The sequence below is a fragment of the Hemibagrus wyckioides genome, linkage group LG07 (genome assembly GCF_019097595.1).
Source record: "Hemibagrus wyckioides isolate EC202008001 linkage group LG07, SWU_Hwy_1.0, whole genome shotgun sequence".
Lineage (NCBI taxonomy): Eukaryota > Metazoa > Chordata > Actinopteri > Siluriformes > Bagridae > Hemibagrus > Hemibagrus wyckioides.
Window position 1 is genome coordinate 8,107,140 of NC_080716.1, and position 18,407 is coordinate 8,125,546.

General features: G+C 38.1%; 1 protein-coding gene across 7 annotated transcripts in view; it reads left to right on the forward strand.

The window, feature by feature from the left end:
• b4galt2 (UDP-Gal:betaGlcNAc beta 1,4- galactosyltransferase, polypeptide 2) overlaps positions 1–18,407 on the forward strand; it is a 132,912-nt gene that overhangs the window by 108,722 nt on the left and 5,783 nt on the right. For 6 of the 7 annotated variants that reach the window (XM_058394369.1, XM_058394365.1, XM_058394366.1 and 3 more), the window contains one exon: positions 8,037–8,141. In XM_058394369.1, the coding sequence (XP_058250352.1) occupies positions 8,037–8,141 (105 nt within the window). Of the gene's footprint in view, positions 1–8,036; positions 8,142–8,879; positions 11,645–18,407 lie in introns of those variants that run through there. The other variant, XM_058394368.1, reaches the window with a different exon arrangement.

An 18,407-nucleotide genomic window follows, 5' to 3' on the forward strand; every position in this document is an offset into this window, starting at 1 on the left:
TGTCCTGATTCATTTTATATCAGACCTACAACATTAAAATAATTCATTTGTTTATACTGATTGACATCCCATAGGTCAGTTTCCATTTTTCCAGCAGACTGGAGCATCATTGTACTGGTAAAAAGGGTAAAGAACAGTCATGCCAGGCCACATCACACCACCTCGCTGTTGATTAATGTTCTGTAACACCATGTCCTTCTGGGATTTATTCCTTACATAACAATCAACAATAAAAGTCTGAGAATGAGACAGACATGTGAGAAAATCTGTTCTCATCTCATTTTATCCAACCTTTGAACACTGACACTCAATAGTAAAAAGTGATTCTGGCTATTTAGCTTTTGTGGAAGCCGTGAGTCATCAAGTGGAAAATCATTACAGAAATCTGAGGCTGATCTGCGTACACACGGTGATCACATGCTGTAAAAATCGATTGAATGCACATCATAGACATGTACAGATCTTTGCAAATGTGTTTTATTTTTCCTTTTTGTTTTTTTTCTGTACACTAGTAGTGTAGTGTTTCGCATAAAATCTTTAAAGATTTCCCAAGAGGAACCAACTGAAGAATCCTCAGTGATCTATTTTCCCCAAAAGATTGTTTCGCAATTTATTATAAATACACTGGTATTTTATAGTTGAGTGGCAATAGCACACAAGACTGGTTATTTATTTTTCTTTTAAAACATGATGGCACCAGCGCTGGGCTCTGAAGCCTTACTTTTTATCTGAGTTGGGTTTTTCAGATTGACTCCTGTGTCTTTGACTTCTTTTAGTTATCCCCTTTAGCTAGAACTAACATTATAAAACCATAAAGCCTCCATTTCATTTCAGCCTCCATTCATGGGCAGTGGTTCATGTGGTTAAGGCTCTGGGTTGTTAAATCGAAAGGTTGTAAATTCATCTGCATGTAAAGGCAGACGTCTCAGTTTTGGCCGCTCTAATTCATCCCAAAGGTGTTCTATGGGGTTGAGGTCAGGACTCTGTGCAGGCCAGTCAAGTTCCTCCACACCAAACTCACTCATCCATGTCTTTATGGACCTTGCTTTGTGTACTGGTGTGCAGTCATGTTGGAAGAGGAAGGGGTCATATACAAACTGTTCCCACAAAGTCGGGAATATGAAATTGTCCAAAAAACATAATTAATAATGAAAAACAACACCTATCTGTCTATACATCTGTCTGTCTGTCTGTCTGTCTATGTATCATGGCTGACCCTGCGCTCAGACTCCAACATTTAAAGCTGGGATATGTGAAGAAAGAATTCCACTCTTCTGTAATGTATATGTGACAGAAATCAAGGCTTGTTCTTCATTCTACTTTACCCGACAAGATCTAGAAGAAGTTAATTATTCAAGCATAAGGAGTGACTGCAGTGTAATTTGAGTAATAACTGTAGAGAAGTAGTACACAAAGTTCCCAGAGAAAAAGGGGCGTTTCTGGAGTTTCCTCAAAACCTAGCGCAGCTAGTAATGCTAACAGACCTGAGATGTGAACTCCTCATGCATCACAGGAAGTGTTTGCTGTCTTTCCTTCAAGAGATGCAATCGACATCAGGGAAGCCAGGAGAAAAGTGTCTGATCGGTTTGCTGAGCATTAGAATGAAGGATTTTTCCTTTTCAGAGCTGAGCCAGATCAACAGAGACGGGCGTAGCATTAATGACATCGCTGCTGAAGGAAAAAAAAAGATTTCATCTCCACTCTGTGAAGCCAGGAGAAGAAATATTTCATAAACTATTTCCAGTATAAAGTGTTTTTAACAGCATTCAACTGAAAAGACCTTTGCTGGGGAGGAAATGTTCTCTGCTGAGGTTTTACGACATGGTGTGTTATTATTGAAGTGCACTGCAGTTAGAGATTATTAACAGTCCTCTCTCTCTGAATAATGTATGAGTTGTTGTTTTGTTGCGTGAGACAACTTTCCTTCCATATACATCCTCATACCTGCCCTTGGGATTGCTGTGGAAATAAACACTTTAAGGAAAGCATTGTGATTCCTGGACAGAAACTCGGCTGAGAAAGCATCGTTTAAACAGTTTCTACTGATGCTGAGATGTCTTTATTACACAGACAGGACTGAGCTCTATCGTAGCTGAAGAGCTGCACAAGTGGACATCATGATCATGTAGCAGCATCTTCTGATTATTTTTAGGGCCCAAGCACCGAAGGAGCAAGGCCAGAGGCCTTGCACCGTAGGTGCGGAAGCCCTATTGTTTTTGTTAGAATTTATGTTTTATTTTTATTTATTTACTTTTTTTTTTTTTTTTTTTTTTTTCAACATTTCGGGGCATTTTGGACCCCTTAACATGCTCATTCATGGGCAGTGCACTTGCAAAATCAGCAGACAGGTTGGAATCTGCGGCCATTAGGACGTCACCATGGCTCGGCCCTGGGCGTGGCACACACCCATTATACAGCGCCCCCTGGAACATCTTGCTGCATAGCTGATACACACTTGCACGTATCCATGTACAATTTGGTACAAACTTAGATCTCATTGAACTGAACAACTTTCACACTGCATGTCATTAAGTCTAATCCACAGGAAGTGAGTTATTTTGAGTTGTTTGCAAAACGCACCCAATGGAATTTGAAATACTCCTCCTAGGAAATTGATACAACCGCCACCAAACCCAGGCTAATATGATCTCAAGACATTGATACAACCGCCACCAAACCCAGGCTAATATGATCTCAAGACATTGATACAACCGCCACCAAACCCAGGCTAATATGATCTCAAGACATTGATACAACCACCACCAAACCCAGGCTAATATGATTTCAAGACATTGATACAACCACCACCAAACCCAGGCTAATATGATCTCAAGACATTGATACAACCGCCACCAAACCCAGGCTAATATGATCTCAAGACATTGATACAACCGCCACCAAACCCAGGCTAATATGATCTCAAGACATTGATACAACCACCACCAAACCCAGGCTAATATGATCTCAAGACATTGATACAACCACCACCAAACCCAGGCTAATATGATCTCAAGACATTGATACAACCACCACCAAACCCAGGCTAATATGATCTCAAGACATTGATACAACCGCCACCAAACCCAGGCTAATATGATCTCAAGACATTGATACAACCGCCACCAAACCCAGGCTAATATGATCTCAAGACATTGATACAACCGCCACCAAACCCAGGCTAATATGATTTCAAGACATTGATACAACCACCACCAAACCCAGGCTAATATGATCTCAAGACATTGATACAACCGCCACCAAACCCAGGCTAATATGATCTCAAGACATTGATACAACCGCCACCAAACCCAGGCTAATATGATCTCAAGACATTGATACAACCGCCACCAAACCCAGGCTAATATGATCTCAAGACATTGATAATGCAAAATTGATGAGGGATTTTTGATATCTCAAACGGTTCAGCCATGAGGAGCCCTTAAACTTATGGCGAATAAAACGAAACAGGAAGTGGCTAATAACTTCTGTGTACATTAAGTGATCTACATGAAACCTTAGGATTATGTTAAGCATTGAAAGCTGATCACACTGATATGACAACTGTGAGTCTCGGTCATAGCGCCACCAACTGGCAGCAGGAAGTGTGTCACTTTTTGAAATCTCTAATATTTTCTCCCTTACTTTAACCTGATTTGGTTCAAAATCAGTCAGGATAATGTCAAGACATGGCTGATGTGAAACTGTGAAGGAATTTTTGATACCTTGAATCGTGTTACTATGGTGACGATTTACACGAGAACATAATAGAAGAAAATGAATCTTCTCATATCTTACGAGTGGAAAGGCCTAATGTTCCAAAATATTTCCCATAGAGAGTGTAAATGTTTATGAGAAAGTCCAGTGTGGCTGCTCACCGGGCGTGGCACAGGGCCGTCACAGCACCCCTGGAACTTTGTCAGAAATATAGTTGCACAGCTCATATTCACTTGCACGTATATGCATGAGACCCGGTATACATTTAGATCTCATTGAGCTAAATGACGTTCATCTGTCTGTCATGGGATCTGCTTAACAGGAAGTCAGTTATTTTGGGATGTTTGAAAAACGCACCCAATGGAATTTGATATACTCCTCCTAGGGGATTTGTATGATTTTGACCTAACAGGGTCCAATATGATCTGAAGACATTGAGGATCTAAAGTTGATAAGAGATTTTTGATATCTCAAACGGTTCAGCCGTGAGGAGCCCTTAAACTTATGGCGAATAAAAGGAAACAGGAAGTGGCTAATAACTTCGGTGTATATTGAGTGATGTACATCAAACCTCAAATTTATGTTAAGAGAAGAAAGCTGATCACACGGACATGACTACTGTCAGTGTCAGTCATAGCGCCACCAACTGGCAGCAGGAAGTGTGTCACTTTTAGAAATCTCTAATGTTTTCCCTTACTTTCACCTGATTTGGTTGAAAATCAGTCAGAATAATGTCAGGACATGGCTGATGTGAAACTGTGAAGGAATTTGTGATATTGTGAATGATGTTGCTATTGTGAGGACATAATAGAAAAATATTAATGTTCTTATATCTTAACAGTGGAAAGCTCAAATGTTTCATTTTTTTAAAAAATAGAACGAACAACTGGTTGTGAGTGATTCTGCATCGTTCCATGATTTTGTGACGGCTCACAACAAATTTCTACATTTATCAGTCCATTGACTGGACATGGTTTTGGCCTGACTCCTGCAGTACTAGACTATGTCCACTAGAGGCTCTTATCCGGTTATTTTAATTTTTTTTACAATATTAATTCATTTTCACAATTCATATATACAGAGTCAACCAAAAATGTATATACACTTCAGGAAAAGAAAAATAGTATGATATAAATAATATTAGTATAATATTATCATAATATCATCATATATATCAATCTATAACGTATAGCAATAAATTTAGTAATACAAAATTTATACAAATTTTTGTATAAAAAAATTTCTTAAATCCTGAAATGTGTATACATTTTTCTGGGTGACTCTCTCTCTCTCTCTCTCTCTCTCTCTCTCTCTCTCTCTCTCTCTCTATATATATATATATATATATATATATATATATATATATATATATATATGAACTGATAATATAGGTTAGAGGGAGAGTCATTGTCCCTTTGGACATCACTGGACATTGCTATGATCTATTTCATTACACCCAAACTGTCCCTTTTTTCCTTATATAGTTTAGAAGGAAAGTCAGTTTTCGTTTTACCATCAGTGGACTTTGCTGTGATCACTTTCAGTACACCCAAATTGTCACTCTTGTCCTTTTGGTATTTCCCCTTTTAATGCATGTACCCACTGTGCTCACTGTGTCTGGTGCGCCTGGGTGGCGATGGCACCGTGTAGTGATGACCCATAGTGCGAGGGCCCGTCATTGCTGCTTGCAGCTATATTTTCAGATTTGTTTCTGCTAACCATGTGTGTGTGTGTGCACGAATGTGTGTGGGTGCTTGTGTGTGAGTGTGAATATTTGTAGGTGCTTCTTTGCATGTCGCATGTCTGTGCGGGTGGGTGCATGTGTGGGTTTTTATGTATGTTTGTGAATGTGTGTTTGTGGGTGTGTGTGTGTGTTTTGTGCAACAGGGACTGAAAAACTCTATGATTCTTTTAACAAATGGATCATTTTTACAGGATGTGTTAGGAAGGGTAACAGCACATTAAAGGTAAACGTTGAGCACTGAGTTTAGTTTAGTGGGCTGAAGTGCTGTACTGGAGGCCTGTATACAGTGTGAGTATAAACTACAGCTCATAGTAGCTTTATACAGTGTGAGTATAAACTACAGCTCATAGTAGCTTTATACAGTGTGAGTATAAACTACAGCTCATAGCAGCTTTATACAGTGTGAGTATAAACTACAGCTCATAGTAGCTTTATACAGTGTGAGTATAAACTACAGCTCATAGCAGCTTTATACAGTGTGAGTATAAACTACAGCTCATAGCAGCTTTATACAGTGTGAGTATAAACTACAGCTCATAGTAGCTTTATACAGTGTGAGTATAAACTACAGCTCATAGCAGCTTTATACAGTGTGAGTATAAACTACAGCTCATAGTAGCTTTATACAGTGTGAGTATAAACTACAGCTCATAGTAGCTTTATACAGTGTGAGTATAAACTACAGCTCATAGCAGCTTTATACAGTGTGAGTATAAACTACAGCTCATAGTAGCTTTATACAGTGTGAGTATAAACTACAGCTCATAGCAGCTTTATACAGTGTGAGTATAAACTACAGCTCATAGCAGCTTTATACAGTGTGAGTATAAACTACAGCTCATAGCAGCTTTAACCACTCAGGTCTGAAAGAAGTTTGTCATTTACCACATTCTGTGTTTGTCTTTTTAACATGTTCCTTTATTCCTACTGAGAGATAAAGAACTCAATCCATCAGAATTCCTGTGTTGTAAGAATCAACTTCACACTGAGGGCTGAGGGCTGAGTTAAATCTCAGTTGACTCGTTTCTAGTAGATTAGTGGCTAATTGACAGACTGCTCAAAATCTATTTCTTCATCACTTAATAATATGGAGACAGCACGGTGGCTTAGCGGTTAGCACTGTTGCCTCACAGCAAGAAGGTCCTGGGTTCTAATCCCAGGTTTGAACAGGCAGGGGCCTTTCTGTGTGGAGTTTGCATTGTTCTCCATGTGCTTGTGTGGGTTTCCTCCGGTTTCTTCTCACAGTCCAACAACATGTACATTAGGTTGATTGGTAAATCCCATAGGAGTGAGTGTGTGTGGTTGTCTGTCTATATGTGGCCCTGTGATGGACTGGCGACCTGTCAAGGGTGTACCCCTGCCTTTTACCCAGTGTGTGCTGGGATAGGCTCCAACAGATCCCTGTGACCCTAATTAGGAATCAAGCGGGTATAGAAGATGAATGAATGAATAACAATATGGTTACGTTTTTTCTCATAGCAGCAAGCCGCTTGTGAGCTACTTTTAACACATGACTGATATAAAACAGAGCTATTTGAAGCACTCTTTGTTTCTTTCTGTTTCTGTTCTTCCACATTTTATGTTTTTTTATGTTGTCAAGTTGCCTTGCTTAATACCTTAATATCAGCACTAATTATCATCATCAGTAAGTTTAACTGTATATAAACATACACACTAATACATATGCAAAAAAAAATCAGGTTTATTGAACAAGTATGTTTTCACTCACACAAGGAATCTGGTATCAGCTGTTAGTGACCCTGAAAAGTACAGATATAAAAATACCAACACTATAGATTTCATTTACAAACATTGCTATACGGAAAAGTTGAAATAAAGACCAGGATATTTCACAGTGAATATAAAGTGCGTAGTAGTGCAGTAGTTGCATGTACAATGTACAGTACGAGATGTGTGAGTAGCGTGAGCTGCAGCAGTGTGTAACACATGGGGATGAAGCGATGACAGTATTTATAGATGTATAGAGAGCATCCTGGTGCTTTTGAACAGCATATAATCAAGGTCTGCTGTTTATGAGGGTGATTGCTTTCAGAAAGAAACCTTTACATTTCTGGCATTTAGCAGAATGCCCTTATCCAGAGCTTACAGTTTATCTCCTTTTATACAATTGAGGAGGGTTAAGGGCCTTGCTCAGAGGCCCAGCAGTGGCAGCTTTTGGTGGACCTAGGATTCAAACTCACAACCTTTCCGAACAGTAGCCCAACACCTTAACCACTAAACTACTACATCCTCAAATAAACTGTTCCTGTGCTTGGCAGTTTTGGTGTACAATGTTCTGTAGTGTCTGCCAGACAGGAGAGGTTGAAAAAGGTTGTGTCCAGTGTGTGAGGGATCTGTAGAGATTGTTCCAGAGAGATGTGAACAAATTATGACAGCAGAGCACATAATCATACCATACACAGGAGAAGAGAAGCTGTTATTGGCTGTAATTCAGCAGTGAGGGATGTGTCATCATTTAAAAGGAAGAATTGTGATGATCTGAATTGCTTACCCTGAAATGTATCTAATATTTCTCTCTCTCTCGCTTTCTTTTTCTCCTCGTCTCTTTCTCTCCAAGGATTACACTGAACGGGATGAAGGTGTCTCGGCCAGATGTGAAGATCGGCCGCTACAGGATGATCAAGCACGAGAGGGACAAGCACAATGAGCCCAATCCCCAGAGGTGAGCTCTGACTTTCTATCACACCACAGCATTAACACACACTGCCTGCTAGCATCCTCACTTAACCTGACTCTTTGTGGAGACATCATATTCACTCCCACTCTTTGTTTTTTCATATATTGATCTGAAATGTCCTGAGGCAGGGGATATAAATTTTGCATTTCACAGGCGTTTTATGTGAATGTTGGCAGGTAGCTTTTCCGTCTTTGTGTTTCTGAGGAAGTGTAGGAGGTGCTGCTTATTTAATTGTCTTTGCAGTAGGTGAACACTGCCAGTGGACTTAAAGGTGCTTCCTTGTATAGAATGTAAAGACTAGCAACAAAAATGGCAGCACTCCTGAAACTCCTATCTATCTATCTATCTATCTATCTATCTATCTATCTATCTATCTATCTATCTATCTATCTATCTATCTATCTATCTGTCTGTCTGTCTGTCTGTCTGTCTGTCTGTCTGTCTGTCTGTCTGTCTATCTATCTATCTATCTATCTATCTATCTATCTGTCTGTCTGTCTGTCTGTCTGTCTGTCTGTCTGTCTGTCTGTCTATGATGTTCTCAAAATTTGTATCCAGTTTTTGCCATTAGTAATATTACATTTGAGAAAGACTCAAAAATATTTTTTCCAATTTTTATTGCTTTATTCTCAATGTTCAAATGATAAAATTACTGTAGTCCATTTTTTTTGTCATTTCTAAACATTATTTTTTTACTTGATCTAATTGTTTCTTTTTTTTCAGATTTTCTGAAAAACATTCAGTCATAAACATCTTTGGGGTGAAAACTGTAGCTATATTGCCTTTGTGTCGCAGCATTGTACCTGATACGTTGCTGTGATAGAAGAGGAATGAATGCTGGATGCTGGTATTGGGAAATAATCCTCTTCAGTGTTGGAAACAGTAACACTGAGGCCACATCACACCACCCTATCTGTGATGTTCCTGTACCAGCATGCCACATTGTGTTTCATTCTTTGGGAAGTGAATAAACAATTTCAGCACTGGACTAGAAAACAATATTTTTATTTTGCTGTAAACCCATACAGCAGTTTTGAACTGTTAACCTTAAGCTTGCAGTGCATATAAATACACATCCATCCTTCCTACAGTCTCTCACACACTTCATCGCGCGCGTTTATGCTGAGCTAAGTGCATTCTGTGCCCGAATAGTCGGGATATGAATTGCTATTGATAAATATAAAAAAAAAGGGGGGCCAATCAATGGGTCTGGGGTTGAATGTTGTGCTGCAGAGATGGATTGTTCTGAGGGAAAGAGAATGCATCGTAGAGCAGCAAATTGCAAAACAATTCCAGCGGCTGCCACAGGCAGTCAGAGGTTGGCTCGCTCCTTATCAATCCTAGATGGAGCTGTGGGTAAGAAAGCAAGACGAAAGTGTGGGGCAGCCATTAAAAGTTGGCAATGGGCTTTTCTCCACTCAGAACTATTCACTGCTGACACTCACGTTCCTTCTCTCTATTTTTCACTCTCCTGCCTCGCCGTGTCTGGGTCTGACGCCCCTGCATGTTTCAGAGCATTAAAATAAGATTTTGACCTCTTTTTTTTTTTTTTTTTGCAGAACAGCTACAACAAAAAATAAGATAATCCTAATCACCAAACTAATTAGATCTATTGAGCTATTCTCTCACTTTCTTTTTATTTTTTCTGCCCCTCACCAAATGAGTTAATGGAAATAATGAGCACCACCCACTCCATTAGCTTCATGCACGCTGACACTAATGAAGTCGAGCCAGCATCCTGCTTTCACATTCGTTTGAGCTTTGTCGTGCTTCAGAAAGATCACCAACCCAACACCCATACTTATTCCGAAAAAAATAAGCTGTAGTGTTCTTAATAACCTTTAACCTGTCTTTCTTTAGGAATGCACACTAAAACGGATGTGTCAAGCAGGGCGATGCAGCGTTACACGCCTTATTAATGGACGGTATTATATTCAGCCCTGCGGTAACTCGCTCTTTTGTAATTGTCAGCGTTCATTGTAATTGCAGCTGCTTTCATATTCCCAAGACAAGTGGAAAAAGCTCAGTGTGAGGCTATTAAGTGCTGCGTGAGACAAACCCCACCATACAAATGAGCACAAGCGTCTATTGAGAGGTAATAGTCAATGGAAATTGCTCATCAATTGGTCTAATTTTCCTTACGCTCCCACTTCGCCTGGTCAGATTTAGAGAGAGCTTTATCATTCTGTTGTTGTCAGCGGATGAGAAAAAATTCCGACTGATGTCACATTCGACACTTCTATATTTAGTTTCTTTTTTTTTTTTTTAGACTGAAGTTAGGGCAATAGATATTAGATTTATGGGCAGTTTATAATATGTGTCCACATATGTTATGTGATATGTAGAAAGAGAAAATGACTTTTGACATTTGACTTTTCAGATTGTAAGGTGGAAGAAATTGGAGCATGATGAATAACACAGACTGAAAGATTCTTTCTTTTTCTTTTTTTTTAAAATAGTGATCATTTAGATTAGGATTACTATTGCTATAACTATTTCATGGCCACAGAACATTCAGAACTCCAGGTAACAGAGTCGTCAGTCACCTCAGCTGATTTGAAGTTTTAGCAAAAGAGAAAACACCTAAATACTAATAATAATAATGATAATAATAGTAGTAATAATAAATATAGCTGTGTGCAGAAGTTATTGGGGTTAAAGCCTTTTGAACCTGTGTAGAAAAAATATTATTTATTGTTTTAACAAGCACTTAAATTGGACCCAGACAGTGACACTCCAGTGTGCTTGGAAATTACAGCATCTTAACAGACAATTAAAAATGGCTGACGCCCAAAATGACTGACAGTAAAAGTTTGCAACTTGGTTTGCTTCACTGAATGTAAAAGTGCTAGTTCCATGATTCTAGGACAAATTAAACAGGAGTCATAAGTAAAAGTATCATATCTTGTGAGCAGTAGGTGGCGCTGTTCTGAAATTGCTCATGTTGCCTCATATCATCAGTTACTCGTCACCAATTTGGGTGTCAATACGGCAAAGCATTGCATAAATTGTTTTATTTTGGTCAACATAGCGCCACCTTGTAGCCAGCCAGGGTAAGAGTTTGCACTGTTGTAGACCCACAAACAGACTGTACTAGGATCCCTCAGAGTCTCTAGACCTTAAAGTTTGGTCTGAACTGCACAATATGTCTGCTAAAACAATAAATAAATAAATAAATAAATAAAATTATTATTAGTAGTAGTAGTAGTAATAATAATAATAATAATAATAATTTGTCATTTTTGTAACAATTATTTTTCATCTTTTTAGATTTTCTGCTTTTTTCTATTTTGATGCTTTTATATTTAAAATAAACCCCAGAGACATGTTGGTTTGTGTATTTTTATCCTATTTTTTATTGTTTCTGTGAGAAGTTAGTTGCTGATTTCTCCAAGTGATCTTGCTAGCTCAAGAGATCTTGCTAGTTCAGCCGTCTCAAGCAATATCTCAGATATCTCAAAAGGCCAAGCGATTTTGTCATTCCCCATTTTTTACATTGAAATTGTAATAAACAGAAATATATATATATATATATATATATATATATATATATATATATATATATATATATATATATATATATATATATATATATATAAATAAAAAAATCTAGGCTCAAAGTCAGCTCTACTAGTTAGCCGTCTACAAGCATGAGGGTGTTTTCGGTGCTGGTATCAAGAATCAAGAAAGCTGAATCTTTGGAAGCTGAACTTTTTGAGCATTGTGCACAGGTGAGGAGCTGAAAGAGCTGGAGAGATTAAAGCCCTGCTGCACTGCTCTAGTAAAGTAGAGTAGGGAAAACTAGGACTATCTAGGACCAGGTAGTTGAACGGCATTGTAGGTAAAGTTGAAAACAGTTAACCAGAATGAAAATATAAAAACATGTCCATAAAAGATATCAGTTCAGAATTCCATTATAAAAAATCTTGGAGACCGTTGGAGATCATGTGTTATTTATAAGAAATACTATGCAGGTCATTCCAGGTGGATTTTGTTTCTCAAAGTGAAAGGAAAATTGGCCAAAAACCAAGCTTATTTAGTCTTTCTGTTAAGAGTGGATACACCTGTATTTGCAAAATGTATCATCATGTTTAGTCTTGTATTCAGAATGTGTAGTTCTTGTCCATTTTTAGCCACAAATATCCTTGAATGAAATATTCTCTGAGATTTCAGTACAATAATCAACTTTACCTGAGAGTCCTGAGGGTGTTACACCTGCAGCTGTTTATTAATGTTTAAGTGACCTTGATGCATTTCTAGATGTATGGATCAGAATCACTGATTACTGTTCAACATTATTGTGTAAGATTATTTTAAAAACTTCTGCAGGACAAACACACAAGACTTCATTAGCACACTTGTGCATTATTTCAAAATGTCTCATTCTGCATGATAAGAGATTTAGTTTTAGATAAAAGGCTTAAGAAGGTTGAAGAGCCTTCCAGCGACGCCTGTCTGTTTGATTAGCTCATGTTGGTCCTTTTTATTTTTGACTGTTTAGGCACGCTGCTGTGTATAAGAACCTTATTTCGATTAGCGCTGGTTATCTCACGTATAAGAGCGCTACGTCGTATCTTAAGGATGGATTAATTCTGAGGCTAATCTTGTATGAAAAAAGGCATGCTTTATATTTTGTAATTTGTATTTCCTTTAAGCACAGGTTTCCATCATGGAAAATAACTCTAGTTTTCTAAAACTCTTAATAGCACCTTAATTCTGTTCACCTGCAAATGGACGAGTTTGCACAGAGCGAGTGAACTCATAAAAGTGTGCAGTCATGTGTTATGATACTAGTGGCCTGTCCTTAGATAAAATCCAGAGCAAAAGAGAGAGAGAAAGGTGTGGAAAATGTGCTTGGGTTCTCCAAGCAAGGCCAGTGTTTACCTGCTGATGAATGTTTGCCCTCTTTGCCACTCTATCACTGCCATCGCTGCCTTTGTTTTGGTCACTCCAGCGAAAGAGCTGCAGCCTCAGTAATGAGACACCACGCTCGCCTGAGGAAGACAGCGCGCTATTTATCAACATTGCACTGATTAGTTAACATCGCTGCCGCCTGAATATTAACTCCAGTCTAGCATGAGCCCTCTCATAGACGCTGAAGCCGCTTCACCTGAGGACATAAATCGTCAGCTTTGGCCACTCTAGCGGCTCTAATAGGCTTTGTAGCTTGTCTGATGATATGGAAACTGATAGCAGGGTATAAATCATGCCAGGCTTTATGAAGACTTGTTTAACAGTGCTCCCTTATGACTTGACTTCTATAGGAAAAGTTCACTGTCAATTACGAAGAAAATCTTCAAGGGAACATTAAGAAATGAGAAGGCAGGGCTCAGTGCTCAGGACTGCAGGATATGTCTAGGGTCCATACTGTATTGTTGTGAAATGTACATACAGGTTCAAAAGGGATGCATGGAGATGTGGACTTGTGTTCTGGCATATTAGGAAGTCTTCAACTGAGTTGTTGTTGTTGTTGTTCTTTCGGCTGCTCCCCATGAATGATGAATGCTGAACATCAGCTAAGAGAGACCTTTAAGAAGTGTTTGTGTGGATGCACTGAATACTGTATTGTATATTTAGATGTGATTTTATAATTACAGTAATGCATTTGATATTGATATTTGATACTTTTTTTTTTATTTTAGAAAACAGTATTTTCAGTTCTTCAGTGCTGTTCAATGGCCACATCATAAAATCAGTATAACCATTACATGAATGTCTAGCGGATGCCCCGTGATTTTCAAAATCTCTGCTCTCCTGCTCAGACTGCACTGTACTGTTATCACTCACAATCAGCTTTGTGAGCAATCTTTAAAAGGCTCACCCATTACAGACACATGATCTTTCACCTGGAAAATAAACACTAGAGCTTTCTATCTGCTGAGAAAGATTGTTTGTGTAGCAAGGATTGTCTGTTCTGCAAAGAGAACTGGAGGTATGTTTGTAAAGAATCATCAGTATTTTTTATACCCTTTTATACTGCCACGTATCATGTGGCGTTTGTTTTTATTTTTGCTCTTCCAAACAACCATTGGGGTGTGGCATGCCAATTCATATCTTGTCCTGTGTTTACATTTTGCTCTTGCTCCTCCCACATGAAAAGATCGATGATAAACTGGAATCAGGGATCTGCTGCGCATGACATCAGATGAATTTGATTTCTCAGAATCTCACTGACTTATTTCTGCTGGTCCTAGAGAGATCTGCCGATAATGCTGCTTAGCAACCATAGCTTACTGTGAAACGATCACATTAGAAATGTGAGTTGTAGAGTGGTTTATATTTATCCATCTATTCTCTACACCACTTATCCTGATGAGTTGCAGGGAACCTGGATCCGATCCCAGGAGACTCAGGGCAGGGTTACACCCTGGACAGGATGCCAGGCTATAGCGCACACACACACACCCCGGACAATGTAGAGATGCCAATCAGTTTACAAGCTTTTTGGACTGGGGGAGGAAACCAGAGAACATGGAGGAAACCCTCGAGTCATGGGGAGAACATGCAGAGGTGGGAATCGAACCCCCGACCCTGGAGGAGTGACACAAAGCATTCTAACTACCATGTGCCCCAGTGCAACTTACAACTTTGAGTGGTTCATCTTAGATCTTAGAAAATACACTTAGACACATACAACTTCCTGAAAAGCATTTATGATCAATCTTAGCCAAAAGTTGCTTTTACTGCCGAGTTTATTGCCATTTTTTTTTTTACTTATTTACTGACATCAAGAGATAGAAATGAGAAATAAGTAGAACCTTGTGAAACCAAAACCGTATTTGTACACAAATCTCAGAAATCTAATTTTTAAGTAACCTTGTTGGCTGTTTTCAGATATTAGTGTTCAAGTACTTCAGAGTTTTGCAAGCTGGATTGTCAAAATATCTTTGTTGTCACATATCTCACTTAGTGTGCTGGAAATGTCACTTGCTGTGCTTGATTTCTCATAAAATGTTGTGAGCAAAGAGCATAAAAGACAGAGAATATAAAGAACATAATGTGCCAAGCAGACGCAGGAAAAACCATTATTTCCTGACATCTAGCACTTGATTATTGTTTTATAACATGGGTTTGCTGTCTTGTAACTGAAATAGCAACTCTGTGTTTTTTTATTTGATTAAAATAATAGACAGAATTGGTACTAAAAAAAAACAACTAAAAAGCATGTTCATTATGATTATATCTCGGTTATCTTGTTTAACATTTGTTGGAGATATTTCCATGCATTGTAGCTTATGGGTCGGTTATTATACATTAAATATAGAGCATAATAAAATCCTCTCAGGAAAACATAAGGGTTTTTGTCATTTATTTGGCCATGTTAGAACATTTGTCATTACCTCAGTCATAAAACAGAACATTTTTAGATGTCAAGCTGTCATGGCAGCAGACATTATGGTCCCCGTCATGGCAATTAGTGATAATGTTAATATGACACTCGTATCACTGGATTTACATCATCAGTCATCTTCCATGACACATTTATGACATGGGAACATTAGTCAGACCAATAAATGATCTGTGAATGCATATTTAAGTGTTTGTTTAATATCTAATATGGTTTGTGGTCTTAATATAAAAGCTATCCTACTGATAAATTAGATTATAGCATTATGCTGTAGTATTTTGCATTCTGATTGGTTATAAGGTCTTGGTTTTCAATTTCTTTCTGTCATGTCATGGTTGAATTGTAGAATCTGGACTGGGCAGCAGCTGTGACATGAATGGTAGATTTTTTATTATAACGCTCCCTCTGTCCAAGAGGTAACATGTTACGTCTTCTACACAAACAGATCATACACATGGAATTGATCTGAGATGATCTGAGACTAGTAAGAAACAGATTAAAACCATGGGTGTAAAAAGTGTTTAATTGAAGTTATTAGGAGACGTATTGATAACGTTTATGGTAGGAGTTTCAGGTGCCAGGGCTTTATAACAGTCATGTTGCTTTATAAGGTTTCCTAGTGCAGGAAAGAGGAGTTTATGCTTTCATAAGCTTTTTGTAAAAGGCTTTTCTTTTTTAATAAAATCACAAGCTGTATATTTTGAGAGAATGAGAGAGAGTTATGTTTCCTGTAATGTATAATGTGTCTTTCATTAATAAAAAAAAAAACACTGTGTTTATTTTACTATTGGCAGATCTCTGTGGTATAAGCAGACCACACTGTTATATGAACAGAATCGTCTTCAAGTTAACATTCATTACATTTACAGCATTTGGCAGATGCCCTTATCTAGAGCAATGTACATTTTATCTCATTTTTTTAGTACTACTGGACAGTTCAGGGTGAAGGGCCTTGCTCAGGGTAGTGGCAGCTTGGTGGTCCTGGGATTCAAACTCGCAACTAATCCAACACCTTAAACACTAAGCTACCACATCCCAGCGTTCCGATTGTCACTCCACTCCACATCATACTGTAGCACACCACCCCAGCATGTTTTCACCTACTTACACCACAATGCTTTTGAATTCCGGATTCGAAGTATTCTTTCATTGTTTCTACTCCAAAATGGCTTTGAGTAGACCTTTGACTGTATAAAATGACTTGGAGTTCTGTGATGAGGTGGAGTGACCATCACTCTGGTGCTTGGGATGTCTCAACAGAAACCTCATTAGAGCTTTCTGATATATTATGATGCCATAATGAAGTGCTTCTTATCATCTGTCACTTTGCCAGACATTGTGTAGCTTTAGTTGTTGACTAGATCTAATGTTTTTCTAATTAAAATTACATTTTTCTAATTAAAAACTCTATTTGTTCATTCTCATACTTGGTGTTTTCCCACCAATAGCTATAAAAGATATCAGGATCAAGAGAGTGGCTCGAGTCACCAGCTCTGTCTATCACAGGATTAAATTCATGCTTAAAATCATTTCTCTTCTAACAGCTAATTCTGCATAGCCTAATAATACATGGATTAAAAATGTGCATTGTGTAACAAAGGCAAAACATTGATATAGTGAGGCTTTCTGAAAGGAGACTATATTTAACATTAAAATACAATAAAATTTAATTTGCATATCGCTTTTAACAATGGACATTGTCTCAGAGCAGCTTTGCATAAGTTAAGAAATATAGAACAAATAGTTCAAGATTAATATTAGACTTATATTTAAATGTGTTAATAGAAAGAGTCTCCAGTTTCAGTCAGAAATTATAGCTGATCCTTGAAACTTTCTTTTCTTCAGGAGTGAGGATTTTCTGCTGTGTTGTTTTCTTGCTGCATTTCTGTGAAGTTTAAGAGAATATGTGGGGACAGTTATGCAAAGTGAAATGTTTGAGTGTTGATATTTGTGTTTTATTGTGTCTACTAGCTATAATGGGGGCAGCAACATTTCACTCATTACTCAGTGATCTATTCTAGAACCATCGCTTAGGCTTTTTTCTTCATCAGTACAAGTTTTTACATGTCTGTTTTACAAAAGATGTGCATAAGATGTACATTATATTTTGAATGTTTGGTTAAAAATATCATTGTGTTTAAGCAGATTTGTGTTTTTATTTGAACAAATTTTAAATTGCAATAATCCAGTTAAAAAAAGTTTTTCAGATTAGATGAGCAAGCTATATGACTCTGGCTTTACTTCATACTCTGACAGTGTTATGTGATTATGGCTGTACCATATGGTACAATATCATTAGAGAAAAAGCTGAAAGCCAGGTTGCACAAGGAACAATTTTATTGGGATTACATTACAGTGCAGTTTGAAGACCGACAGGCCAGAGAATTAAGTTGGTTTAGATTAGCACTAAGGTCCAGATTGTTCCAGACCCGGGTCCATGTTATTTCTTGAGTTTGTGCACTAGCAAGCCTTTTCCTGTGTGCCTATCTAATAACTTCAATGTCATGAAACCTTGAGCCACATATCGTGTGTTATGAAACATGCTGCTTACTCCGCATACTTATTATATCATTACTATGCAGATACATTGCTGCTTAATTTCAGATGAAAATGCAGCGCACATGCTGCATAAATTTAGAGTGAATTAGCATGAGAGCAGCAAAACCACTCAAATATGTGTAAGTGCAATTTATGTAATGCACTCTAATTTTTCCCCCAGATACAGTTGGCCTGGTTCCTGTAGCCCAACTGTGGCCCTGCCAGGAAGCAGGAAGCTTCTGAATTTACTGGCACAGTTGTACGTTAGTCAGCTTCCAGTCTGAGATCATGATATCATTGTTGGAAATGATAAATTATAAAGAAACCCAGTCATAGTCTAATGATAATTGCCGTCTGTGATTATT